General features: G+C 39.1%; 1 protein-coding gene, 1 long non-coding RNA gene and 1 other non-coding gene across 3 annotated transcripts in view; 1 reads left to right on the plus strand and 2 right to left on the minus strand.

Annotated features, from left to right (window-relative positions):
- The window catches only part of LOC129151566 (uncharacterized), a 46675-nt gene that overhangs the window by 19683 nt on the left and 14068 nt on the right, over positions 1-12924 (plus strand). The gene's annotated exons all lie outside the window — the stretch shown is intronic.
- The window catches only part of SVEP1 (sushi, von Willebrand factor type A, EGF and pentraxin domain containing 1), a 140399-nt gene that overhangs the window by 1877 nt on the left and 125598 nt on the right, over positions 1-12924 (minus strand). Inside the window, exons 43-47 of the mRNA XM_054726757.1 lie at positions 11962-12138; positions 8509-8679; positions 6826-6921; positions 4963-5058; positions 2731-2824 (exon numbers count right to left, since the gene is read on the minus strand). Coding sequence (XP_054582732.1) covers positions 2731-2824; positions 4963-5058; positions 6826-6921; positions 8509-8679; positions 11962-12138 — 634 coding nt within the window. The remainder of the gene's footprint in view (positions 1-2730; positions 2825-4962; positions 5059-6825; positions 6922-8508; positions 8680-11961; positions 12139-12924) is intronic.
- Positions 2406-2510, minus strand: LOC114231744 (U6 spliceosomal RNA). The gene has a single exon (XR_003617743.1). It is a non-coding gene; the product is annotated as a U6 spliceosomal RNA (small nuclear RNA).

The following is a 12924-nucleotide window of genomic DNA, read 5'->3' on the forward strand; positions in this document are numbered from 1 at the left end:
ATTATAAGAATGTTGTAAATAGTTCCTGTTCCTTTTTGAGTCACTGTAATTCTTATTCCTTCTCTTCTCTTCTCTTCTCTTCTCTTCTCTTCTCTTCTCTTCTCTTCTCTTCTCTTCTCTTCTCTTCTCTTTCCCCCCAAATCCATTCCAGTTTGACTCTCATTTTTTAATATTCATTTAACTCTACTCTCAGATGAAAGCATCATCTTTATCTTGGAAGCTTCTAAATAGACTTGTACAATCCAAGCTTGCTCTTTAGGGTTCAGTTTATTTTTTCTCTCTGCAGAGATGGCATATGCTTGAGATGATATGAGGAAATTTATTGGCAAAAGATGGATTTTTTTTTGTTAATTAAGTTTTTATTTAAATAGATTTTTGTCTTTGAAAAGTTGACTTTGACATTCCAATCAAAATAAAAGGAAATGAAAAAGAAGAGTTGTTTTCAATGAACTGAAATTCCCATTTTAAAAAATGAATATGCTCTTTGTTTTCAATGACTCCTATAAGATGGAAGTAAATGTACATTATACAAATCTAAATGATGTAATGCAATAGTGCATATTGAAAGTAATAAAATAGAGCTGGAACTACTCCAATATTGCAACATTTTTATATTGAAAATATTTATCCACGGTATGATGACAATTTATTTGATATTTCCTGAGGGTTAAAACAGTCAAGAAAGAATAACGCTGGAAGCATCATGTTTCTGATTTCAAATGATATTACAAAGCTATTGTAATCAAAACAGTATAGCATTGCCATAGAAGCAGATACATAGATCAATGAACAGAAGAGAGAGCCCAGGAATAAACCCATGCGTACATAGTCAATTAACTTATGACAAAGGAGCCAGAATCTACGATGGGGAAAGGATAGTCTCTTCAATAAATGCTTTGAGAAAACTAGATAGCCATGTGCAAAGGAATGAAACTATGTTATACCACACAAAAACTTAACTCAAAACGAGTGAAAGAAAATATGGGCAGTAAGCTCCTTGACATTGACCTTGGCAATGATTTTTTTGGATTTGTTACCAAAAGCAAAGGCAACCCAAGCAAAATTAACAAGTGGTACTACATCAAACTAAAAAGTTTCTGCACAGCAAAGAAAACCATAAAAAAAAAAAAGAAAAGGCAACCTACTGAGTGGTAGAAAGTGTTTGCAAATCATATATCTGATAAAGAGTTAATTTCCAAAAATATATAAAGAACTCATACAACTCAACAACCAAAAAACAAACAATCCAATTAAAAAATGGGTAGAGGATCTGAATAGAAACTTTTCCCAAAGAGGACATACAGATGGCCAATACACATGAAATGATGCTCAAATTACTAATCATTAGAGAAATGCAAATTAAAACCACAATGAGGTATCACCTCACACATGTTAGAATGGCTATGATAAAAAAGACAAAATAAAATAACAAGTGTTGGCAAGGATGTGGAGAAAAGGGAACCTTGTGTATTGTTGGTGGGAATATAAATGGTACAGCTACTGTGGAAAACAGTAGAGTCCTCAAAAAAATAAAAATAGAACTACCATAAGATCTAGTAATTCCACTTCTGGAATATTATTCAGCCATAAAAAAGAAGAAAATATTGCCATTTTCAACAAGGATGGATCCTGAGGGCATTATGCTATCTGAAATAATAAGTCAGACAGAGAAAAACAAATACCATATCACCTCACTTAAGTGTGGAATCTAAAACAAATCAAAAAATAAAAACCAAATTCATACACAGAAAACAGATTAGTGGCTGCAAGAGGTGGAATGAAGGAGTGGAAGGTTGGTGAATGGAGTAGAAATCAAAAGGTTACAAACATCCTGTTGTAAAATAAGTAAGTCATGGGGACGTAATGTAGAGCATGGCGATTATAGTTAATAACATTGTACTGCATATTTGAAAGTTAAGACAATAAATCTTTCTATCTTAAAAGTTCTCATCACTCACACACAAAAATACAATTTTGTAACTATGCATGGTGACAGATGTTAACTAGATTTATTGTGGGGATCATTTCACAATATATATACATACATACAGATATCAAATCATTATGTTGTACACTTGAAATAATGTAATGTTGTATGTATGCCAATCAACAATGTTTTTTAGAAACCTTAACTTATTTTTTAAACTATTTCCCCTTTGACTTATTTTTATGATGATCTTTTTTTCAATTATATTTATCTAATTCGATATTAGAAACCAATTGACAGAACATATATTTATATAACATTTTTGTAGCCAATTAAATTTATTTTTATTGCAACCAGGAATGCAAATGAACGTCAATAAATGTACTGAGTTTATTATTTACTTCACACCCTTGAATATAAAAAATACAATCTTCTATTCAAGAAGGCAGTTGACTTATTTAACCCTTTTTTTTAATGGAAAAATATGCAATGCTTCATGAATTTGAGTCATCCTTGTGTAGGGGTCAAGCTTATCTGCCCAGTATTATTCCAATTTTGGTATATGTGCTGCCAAAGTGAGTACAAGATTATTTTTGAGGCATCATTGTTTGATTTGTCAATCCTTAACTAATATTTCTTTGGGTTGGCTTTAGTTCAATTTGAGAGAGTGTATCTCACAATGGACATTTTGGGATACAAAATGCTCACACTCGCACTAGAGATACCTTCTGGTTCTTGAACAACTTAACTTGAATTTCGATCTCTTTATGTTATTGATAAACATTAGTCTTTGGCTGTCTTACCTGGAACAGTCATGTCCAGTCCAAGCTGAGAGACAATGGCATCGGTTTGGTCTTACGCATTTTCCACCATTTAAGCAGGGAGACTGGCAAACAGCTGGGATAAAAAATGCATGCATTTATTTAATAAGCACTTAGCAATTCTGAAGATGTCCATGAAAGCATGTAAATAAGATTTGCCTCCGCTTTCGGCTCCAGCCACCAACACTCCTCATTATGCATTTCTGCCCTTTTGCTTGACCTCATGTCCTTGTGTGGCTCCACCTCCCTTTTTCCTTCCAAGCTAGTCATGTTCATATTTAAGTTCCAGGTTAAGTCCTACTTATGTATTGAAATCTTAGCTGATAACGTCAAGTCCACTATTTTTTCTCTTCTTTAATATTTTTATTTATGTAACTAATTTGGCACATGCTGTTTTGAACTGTGAATTTTTCATATGCTCAATTAGACTGTAAATCCCTCGAGGGAGCTAGCACTGAACTCTATGATTCAGTCATTACATCAGACAGCAACTCATGACAATAAATCAGGCAAGAGCTTGTCTAAAATAACAGATGACTCAAAAGCCCTTGTGTTGGCTAGGAAACATATTTCATGACTTTTACTGGCTTTAATTAGAATGATGGACTGGAGTAGAGTTAAAAATTAGCCAAAGATGAAACCCTGAATGAACACTCTAAGATTTACTATAAAGACATCTTCCTTATAAATCCATAGTCTCATCACCGAACTCTTTATTTGCATGAGTCTATTTGTTAAAGAAACTTAGGATGTTAAAAACTGATAAAGACCCAACACCAGCAAGTTTAACATATCAAAGAGAAAGGAGAACTCCCTACAGGGAGGAAATGAAATGCCTGCTGAGAGAAAGCTGGAAATGAGAAACATTTCAGTTTCTATTTCAGCCTCATTATAGCTTGGAAAGGTAAGCTTGCCCAGATGAAGAGTTCATCTTTGGTGAGATATAAATAGATGTACTTCTTTAACCATTCATGCATATAATATGGAGGGGGGGGGGGAGATGCCAGCCAGTACCAGGCACTTGGGTGGAAGAGAGAGGACAAGAAATAAAACATCAGTCTTTGCCCTTGGGGAGCCATCTTGGCAAGTGAAGAGTAAGAGTAGGCCAACAGAATGCACATATGTGCAATACAATAAAAGGAAAGTATGAAACAAAGCAGGCTTTAAAATAGTAAAAATGAAGCCCAATAATTTAAACCAACTCTCCATAGATTCTGCTTACCAATATAAAAAAATATTACTCCTTCTCAGGAGCATGATGATTTAATGGTGCCTGACTGTACTAAGCACTTACTTTCACTTCCTTGTCTAAAAGCTTAACATCTTCCTCCTTCCCTTTAACATGGGAGCTCCCATGGTTCCCTCCTGAGCCACCTTCTCATGCCATGTGTCTTCTGCATAGTCTTATTCTTTTTCCCCATGAATTTTTTCCTATGATAACCTACAAATTTCTATCTTCAGTATAGATGTATCTTCTGGGAGCAATCAGCCACCTGCCTATCAGACCTCTCCCTTGTATGTTCCACAGGCCCCTCAAAGTGAGTCAATACTTAACTCCTATCTAAACCTCAGACCTGCTCCTCTTGGGGTCTCTGTCTCAGTAAATGGCACCATCAGGGACCCAAACTGGAAATATCAGCGTTGACTCTTCTCAGACCTTTCTTTACTCCCTCAATGAAACCTGTAACTGAGTAGTGTTGATTCACCTCCCAAACTTCTCTCAAATCTATTTGGGTTGTCATTTCTCCAGGCTTTATTACCACTTGCCAATTCTGCTTTGATAACTTCCTAACTGGTCTCCTTGCTGTAAGTCATGCTTTCTGCCATTTTCCATATTGCTGCCAAAAGCATTTTTCTAGAAGAAAATCTGATTACGTGATTTTCCCACTTAAAACCCTTCAGTGGCTTCTGCTACTCACTAGACATGATCCAGCATTTTGAACTTGCCACTCAAAATAAATATTCTTCTGAACCTCTGACACTAAGAAGCCTGACAACTCAGTCAACTTAGCTGCTCTTCTCTGGCACATGACTCTGAAAGGTGCCTTTGAGGCATTCAGATTCACCATTCGAGGGGCCATTTGAGGAATTCTTGAGAAACCCTGATACCCTTTCTTTCACTGCCACCTCAGAATCTGAGTCCTACTCATCAATGTCCTCTAGGACTTCAAGGAGCTAAGTCACCAAGACAACAAACCATGATAGGACGCCTACCTGTATGACAGCGGGACCCCGTCCAGCCAGGTGGGCAGTCGCACTGATAAGGGGCCACACAGCGACCGCCATTCAGACAGGGAAGAATGCATATTGCTAGAGAGGAGATCGAAAAGGACTGGATGAAAATACACACACTAAGATACGTTCACGTGTTCAAAAAACATTATCCAGGAAGAGCAAAACCTTGTATGACCCACGAGAGAACTTCCCGTATGTGCTGTGTTTATTAATCAGTATCACTGGGAAAACACAATTAGGAAAGTAACTCTGGCCCCTTAGCCTGCAGTCATGACTGATGCCAAATGCGCTCCTTTGGAGAAGACCCACTGTCATCAATATCTGCTAAGTGCTTTGCTTTCCCTTCACAGAATAAGCAGAATGTTCTCCATTTATTGCAGTTTCAAATTTCCATTACAAATTACATAAAATGCTCTAAGAGGGTTTGGCTGCCACGAGGCACTCTTCTTGTCTGGAATTAAATGTGAGAATGGGAGTCAGACAGGCTATCCTACAGGCTGTTGGCAACACATTAGTAGTGATGGGAAAACTTGCTCTTTGTATCCTTGGAGCCGAGGCCTGATGATGATTGATTCAGGCCTCTCCTACACCCTCCACAGTAAGCATTCCTCCTATTGAGCTCTTTAAAGACGTATAGTCTGTTTAAAAGGAGTGAGATTGTCTATTGGTTTGCTACTCCAAGCATGGTTCTCAACCCAAAAGCATTGGCATGACCTAGGAATTGGCTGGAAATGCAGAATCTCAGGTCCCAACTCAGATCTACTGAATCAGAATCTGCATTTAACAACATCTCCCAGGTGATCTGTGTGCACATTAAAGCTTGGGAAATCCTGCTCTAACCCAGGAGGGCAGGTGCATGCTCAGTGAGATAAGCAAGGCCTGTTGCTAGGGCACCCCAGGGTAAATGTTCCCTGAGCCTTTGGACTCTTGCCATTACAGCAGGTCAAGTATGGAAGCCCTAAGTGGGAAGGAATGACTGGGGAGAAGAGGAAGGAAAAGTGTAATTTCTCTCCTTTCTTCATCATTGTGAGAATACTTGCTTTGGTGATTTGTAAATAGCCTAAATTTTCCCTTTCTACAGTAGTTGAAATAGTTACACTTAAAAAAAGTCTTAGAATCTCATAAAATGTCTGGCCTTAGAAAAACCTGATGTAGACAATGACCATCTCATTAATGACTTTTAATGTTATTTACATATAACACTCCCAACGAAAAATGAAATCATTTTTTCCTCACATGTATTTTTTAAGATAGTAAAACAAAATGTGGCTTAGACATTAAAAAATGTTTAAAACCACTTATTCACGGCCTTCTGGAAGTTCCAATTGAAATGTATTACTATGAGAATAAAAATTCTATATTAATTTACCAACCATTGTGTAGATATGGGAATGCCAACTTTCCTTATTTCCTTATTGGGAAGAACTGCCCTTAATGAAAAAGAGTGAATGGTGAGCTGCAAAGTACAATGTTAGGCAATGCCATGAATTTACAGCTGTAGCAATGAGTGGTAGAATATATAAAAAGACTAGAGATGAAGGAAGACGAAGTCTGGGAAACCCCTAATGATTAGCTCCTTTCCAGATGATCCTTAGCAATTTGTGCCAGGAGAATGTGGAGATGACTTTGATGGAGGTTGATAACTAGATTTTCATGGTCTAATATTCTAGATCTCCTGAAAGTGATTGACATATTCCGATCAGCTCTAGCTGCCCTGTCTGGCCTGCTGCAGGATAAGCAAATAAATTCCTGCCACCAGTAGAGCCAGTTCCTAGTAACTCTGAGTTGGCAGCTTTTAGGCAAATTATCAGGACTCAAAGTAAGGTTTGAAGAAAGACTCACGTTCTTCACAGAGGCGCCCCATCCAGCCGTCTGGACAGGAGCAAGCATTTGGACGTTGGCAGATACCTCCATTCTGACATGGGAATCGACAGACGGCTGTAAAAGAAGCAGATGGTCATAAATCGAGAGAATTATGGAAGGAGGGCTGTGAGAAAATAGGATTACTCATGTATATTGCATACTATATCCTTGACTTAAGCTTTAAGGAAGAGAAACAAAACTGAATCTCAAGATTTGGTTGGGGATGAACCTGAGGGACTCAGAAGGGCCACAACACGGCTATCAAGGTTTTAGTAATTTGGAGATTCAGGGTAGGGGGGACAGGTGGCTTATATAAAGGAATGCCCCTTTAGAAGACTTGCAAATGCCCTTCCAAAGGTGGCCTTTGGTGGCCAGTAGCTCTTTGGTGCTGCCACCACCTCATAGTATCTTAAGACAAAAAAAAAAAAAAAAAAAAAAGAAGAAAGAAAAAGAAAAAGAAAGAAACAAGAACAAACAAACACACAACCCTCATTTTGACTTCTCATGTTAAGTAAAATCTGGACTATTCCCTGCAGATGCCACCTCCTCAGCAGCCCTCTTAAAAGAAGGTTGCACTTTCTCTTACATCCCATGTGCTGATGATCTCATATCTTGCTGTTGCTTTCAGAAAATTAATCTGCTTTCTCCTGTAATAACCCTAGACATTTTTGAGGCTCATGCCATTCATCATGGACTACTTCAATTCTCCCTGCCCCCACAAGTTATGAAAGACTTCGGCTTTCATACCAAATCTAAATCTGATCATTGTCCATGAGGCCATGTGGACAACCTCTCCAACAACTTGATTATTTTTTTAGTTCCTTGGATATGTGTATCTTGTTCACTAGCACAGTTCCTGACTTTCAGTAAATGTTTCTAGAATGAATGGAACAATTATGATTTGTAAATAAAATTATTAGAAAAGTATACATTTTAGAAGGACGTGCTTGAATGCCTCGTTATCTCCCTCTTTCTATTTTGCAGAATTACAAGCATAGAATCTTTTATTCCCCCAAGATTTTATGGAAAGCACACACAAAATTCATCCTTGGGTTTGAAAATTCCATACAGCAAGTAAAGAGACAGAAGTGCTCATGTGAACACAGAGTGCTGGTCACCACCCGAGTATGGCCAGATGGGATGAGAGCTCTGCTTCCCTGAGGCCGCCTGGTACCTCTTGTTTTATCCTCTGCCCATTAGGTGGGCTGTCCCATCTCCTATGGGACTTGGGGCCTGCCTAGGATAGGTGGGTAGAACCGGTATCTGTGCTAAAACACTTGAGGGGCCAAGAGGTGCACCCAGGACCCAGACATGACACAGCTTCTCTTAGCAGCTGAGAATACTCCTGAGATTTGGGGAGAAGATGTGCCTGAGGATCCATGATTAACTCAGGAAGGGACACTGTGCTGGGCTAGAGTTCTGTGTGCAAGCTTTCAAAACTCAAACCAATAAAGTAAAAAAATAAAATGACACAAATGTTAAAATTTAAAGACAAGGAAAAATAAAATAGCATGCTCTCTACTTTTGGAATGCGTTAGATTTTACATAACTCTAACTTAAATGAATCTTCACGAACTTGCCTAGTTGTGGTCCATATCAGACTTCCATATATATATTTCCCTATGGTTTCACTAAGAAATAACCATCCAAATGTTTCCTTACCCCTGCAAATAGGAGGTGATGTCCAGTTTCCACTCTCTAGGCAAACACTCCTTAGGGAACCTTCCAACATGTAGCCACTGTAGCACGAGTAGGTGATCATGTCCCCATACTGATAATGTACGCCTCGAGCAATTGCATTTGGTACATGACTTGGTGGACCGCATGAGATTTCTATAGGAAAACAAAACAACAATGAGGCTTGTGCTACTAATCCAGCTGGTGGATGGAGAAGAGCACAGTCTCATTTCTAAGACTGAATTAATTTAAAGAGCAAAAATCAAACAAACATACAAAAAACCCCAAAACATAAAGGCTACCATTTCACCTATAAATATCTAAGAGATACTAGGAACTAAAAGCATAATTTGCTGCTGTCTAGCAAAATTAGATGTGCAAGATCAAAAGTTTCGTCTTCTCATTCAGATGTTGAAGCTGAGCTGTTTTATACTCAAGGCAAGACGTCTGCAGGAGACCAAGAAGGAGCTCTGCTAATTTGCCTAAAACGTGGCTGCAAGAGAACTTCATTGCAGGCTGCTTATCTAATTAGAAGAGAAGGAGCACGAGGATTACTTGCAGTCCGCCATTTTAGAATAAAAAGCATTAACGGCAGCACTACATATTCTTTTTTAAAATAGATTTTTATTGATTTCAGAGAGGAAGGGGGAGGGAAAGACAGAAACAGCAATGATGAGAGAGAATCTTTGATCAGCTGCCTCCTGCACGCCCCCTAATGGGGATTGAGCTCACAACTCGGGCGTGTGACCTTGACCGGAATCAAACCCAGGACCCTTCAGTCCACAGGCAGAAGCTCTATCCACTGAGCCAAACCAGCTAGGGCTGCAGTACTGCATATTCCATCAGGCTGTTTTATTAGTGCCTACAACAGTGCTCTGTACATATTTGAAAAATGAGCAAATGAATGAATATTGTCTCTGGCATATAGATACTGATTTTACACACCTTGATGAGGTTTCTCTACTTTTGGAATGCGTTAGATTTTGCATAAGTCTAACTTAAATGAATCTTCATGAACTGGCTTCCAAAAGGTGACTTAGTGTCCTAGCCAGTTTGGCTCAGTGGATGGAACGACGGCTCGCTGACTGAAAGATCCCGACTCCAATTCCGGTCAAGGGCACATACCTCGGCTGCAGGCTTGATTCCTGGTCCTGGTCAGGAGCCCATGAAGGAGGCAACCAATCGATGCATCTCTCTCACATTGATGTTTCTCTCTGTCTCTCCCCCTCCTTTCCACTCTCTCTAAAAATCAACGGAAAAATATCCTCAGGTGAGGATTAACAACAACAACAAAAATTAAAAGGTCACTTAGTGGTCAGGATACCATTCAAAACTTTTCAGAGGGGATGTTCAATGTATATCATCCTTGTAAATTTTCTTTTTCTTCCAAGATGGACACAAATATTAATTTAATCAGTAGGATAACAAATATGTATTAATACCTACTGTGTATCAGAAACTGGAAAAAATAAATGATGATAACGCTGTCCCTTATCTCAGACAGGATGGGAATGACAGACAAAGAATACTGCAATACAACTTAGAGCTGTAGTAGAGCCCTGGGTACTGTGCTGTAGAAAAAAGAATGAGTAACTAAATTGAATTAGTGAAATGGGATATAAATTAGTAATGTAATATAAATTATGATTCCTGAGTGGAATGTAACTAATTGCACTTAGGATTGTCAGGGTGTAAGTTGTAGTGAGAGTGGCTTTTGGATGAGGCTACAAAGCTCCAGTGGGTCAGAGGGAAAGAGCTTCCAGGCTGGGGAGCATCATGTTGCACGATCATGGAGAGATGATGGGTGGTTTATACAAGTGGTTATCAAGCCTGGATTTCAGATCCCCTTGGCTCCTTATTAAAAATACAAATTTCTGGGGTTTCTAGGATAGGAGTCTGCATCTTACATAGTTTGGGTGATTCTCATGCACATTAAATTTTAATCCCTGTTTGTAAGAATATGTAACAGGAGGAGGTGAAAAGAATGAGGAAAGTAGCTGCTCAGGTTCTTCAGGCAAGATATTTCGTTCTAAGCCAAAGACTTCCAGTCTAATAGAAAGTACAAAAGAGAGATTGAGGATAACAAACAATAGTGGGAATGGTCTCCTTCTCTCCAAGTCAACCCCTGATCCTCTCAAGAACACTGAGGAACAATTGAGCATACACTGAAGGAGCATGAGTAACAAACACAGGTCTCTCCTGCTAGTTCTTTCTGTGCCCCGAGTGGTAAGTCTCAAGGAGCCAAGATCCATGTGAGGGTATGTGGGCAGGAGGAGGCTGCCTGTAATACAGTTTCCTGGAGTAAAGCAAACATGCTAATGCTGCAGTAGGGCTGCCAGTTGAAAATTCAAGGACTTGAGCTATTAGTGTATCTCTTACTATAAGGAGATAGTGCTAATGTATACCAATTCACTGATCCTTCAAAACGAATATATAAGATAGGTATTGGTGCTATTTATTCACTTAACATAAGAGCCTTAACATTCAGGGAAGTTAGGGTACTAGCATAAATTTAGAGTTAGAAAGTTTTGAGGATAGAATTCAAATCAAGCTCTTCTCTGATTCCAGATTCCCCGCGGCCCTCATATACACATTTCTTATCTCATAAACTGGAATGCAAGTGTCCTGAAGATGGAGGCCATTGTAGGCATAATCGATTCTTATATCATGTAGCCCAGTGTCTTTGCATCTGGTTAGACTCAATGAATATTAGTTCATTGATTGCAACAGAGGGAGTACCTTGGAGTACAAGGAAGGCTGGAGGGCAGGATGTTGGGAAGGGGAGATGTTTTAAGTATAGAAAGTGTCAAGAATTATGGCAGCAGGAGATGCTGCCAGATGGCCTGTTATATATCAAGGGGGTGCAGGCCCAGAGATTCTCAAATTGTGGTTCTGGCACCGGCAATATCACCATCAGTACCACCCAGGAACTTGCTAGAAATGCAAATTTCAAGCCTCATCCCAGACCTACTAGATCAGAAACTCTAGGCCGCCGAGGGGCAGGGGAGCAGCAATGTTTTTAAGAAGCCTTCTAGGTGCTTCTCATGCAGGCTCAAACTTGAGAACCACGATGGAATGTTTGTATTGCAAAGCATTCAGAGCTGATTAAGGGATAGTTTGGGAACTCTGACAATGTGGAGAGAAACTGTGTTTTAGATTTAACAATAGAAGATTTCATCTTAGAAGAGCACATTTCAAAAATCTGTAGTGAATCCTAGTCAGGTGGGTTTTAGCCTAGTTCTGGAAACTTTTCTTTCAATATTTGGAATTCAAAGGTCTTTTATGAGAATTTTTAAAACTATCAATAAGAAGCTGATATGCATAATAAGACAGAGACCTAAATATCTACAATTAAGTTACTTGATTGAAAATAGTCTCACAAAGATGAGAAAACATCCTGCACTACTGTATTTAACTGGATTCCACCTGTCCACTTACTTTCACACTTGGCACTTGTCCGTGTCCACGTCTCGTCGGGGTTGCAGGTAATGACGCCCTGGCCCTGGAGCAGGAAGCCTTCTCTACACTTGATGGACACGTTCTGGTCCACATAAAACTCCTTTTCAGAGAGCAGAGCATTCTCAGGAATGACAAAAGGGACGGGGCATGGGTTTGCTGTTAAAAAGAAATGAAAATGCTTACTGCTATTTCCCCTCTTTTCTTAATTTATTTCTTTGAAGGCAAAGGATGAGCCCTCTAAGAGGCTTAAAAATATAGAGCTTCAAACAGTAGACACAGACTCGTTTGGCATTCCCATGAAATTATTTGGGAGAAGAAATTATTTAGATAAGATCTGAAAGCATCAAGTATTCAACCACGAATACATGGTCCTACACCTCTAAGAGGGCACATGAAAACTGCAAATTTCTGGGGTTTGCTTATGGCCCACAACATGTTTTAGACTGGGTTTGACCAGCCCTGGGGAAGCAAAGGCATGCTAGAAAGCAAGGAGTGCATCACACATTCTCTTAATATCTGAAGAATATTAAGGCATAGAGTAAATGCTTCTCGTGGTCGCTCTACTTCCTTTTACTGAACATCCTTCAGAAGGATGGACCAGAGGGTCATCAGACACATCGAAGTGAATGAATATGACTGCGGACCTTGCTATTAATGGTATCAGAACTGAAACAGTAGAGTTTGTAAGGCTTATGGACAAAAATTGATTCATTTGACCAGGTCTACAGGAAAAACGGGAAATGATAGTGGAACAATTTCTTACTGCAAATGTGTGACACACATATCAACGCATATTTCAAGCAATTTCAGTGCTTTCTTCCCCCCCCCACCCCGGTGGGCACAAAGGAAGTCTTTGTGAGGGAGGTAGATGCCAGATCAATCTTAAAGGCTCCGTCACTGTGTCACAGCACTTTAAACGTAACTAGAGCTCTCTCAATTTAT

This window comes from Eptesicus fuscus, chromosome 15 (assembly GCF_027574615.1).
Source record: "Eptesicus fuscus isolate TK198812 chromosome 15, DD_ASM_mEF_20220401, whole genome shotgun sequence".
In the NCBI taxonomy this organism is placed as follows: domain Eukaryota; kingdom Metazoa; phylum Chordata; class Mammalia; order Chiroptera; family Vespertilionidae; genus Eptesicus; species Eptesicus fuscus.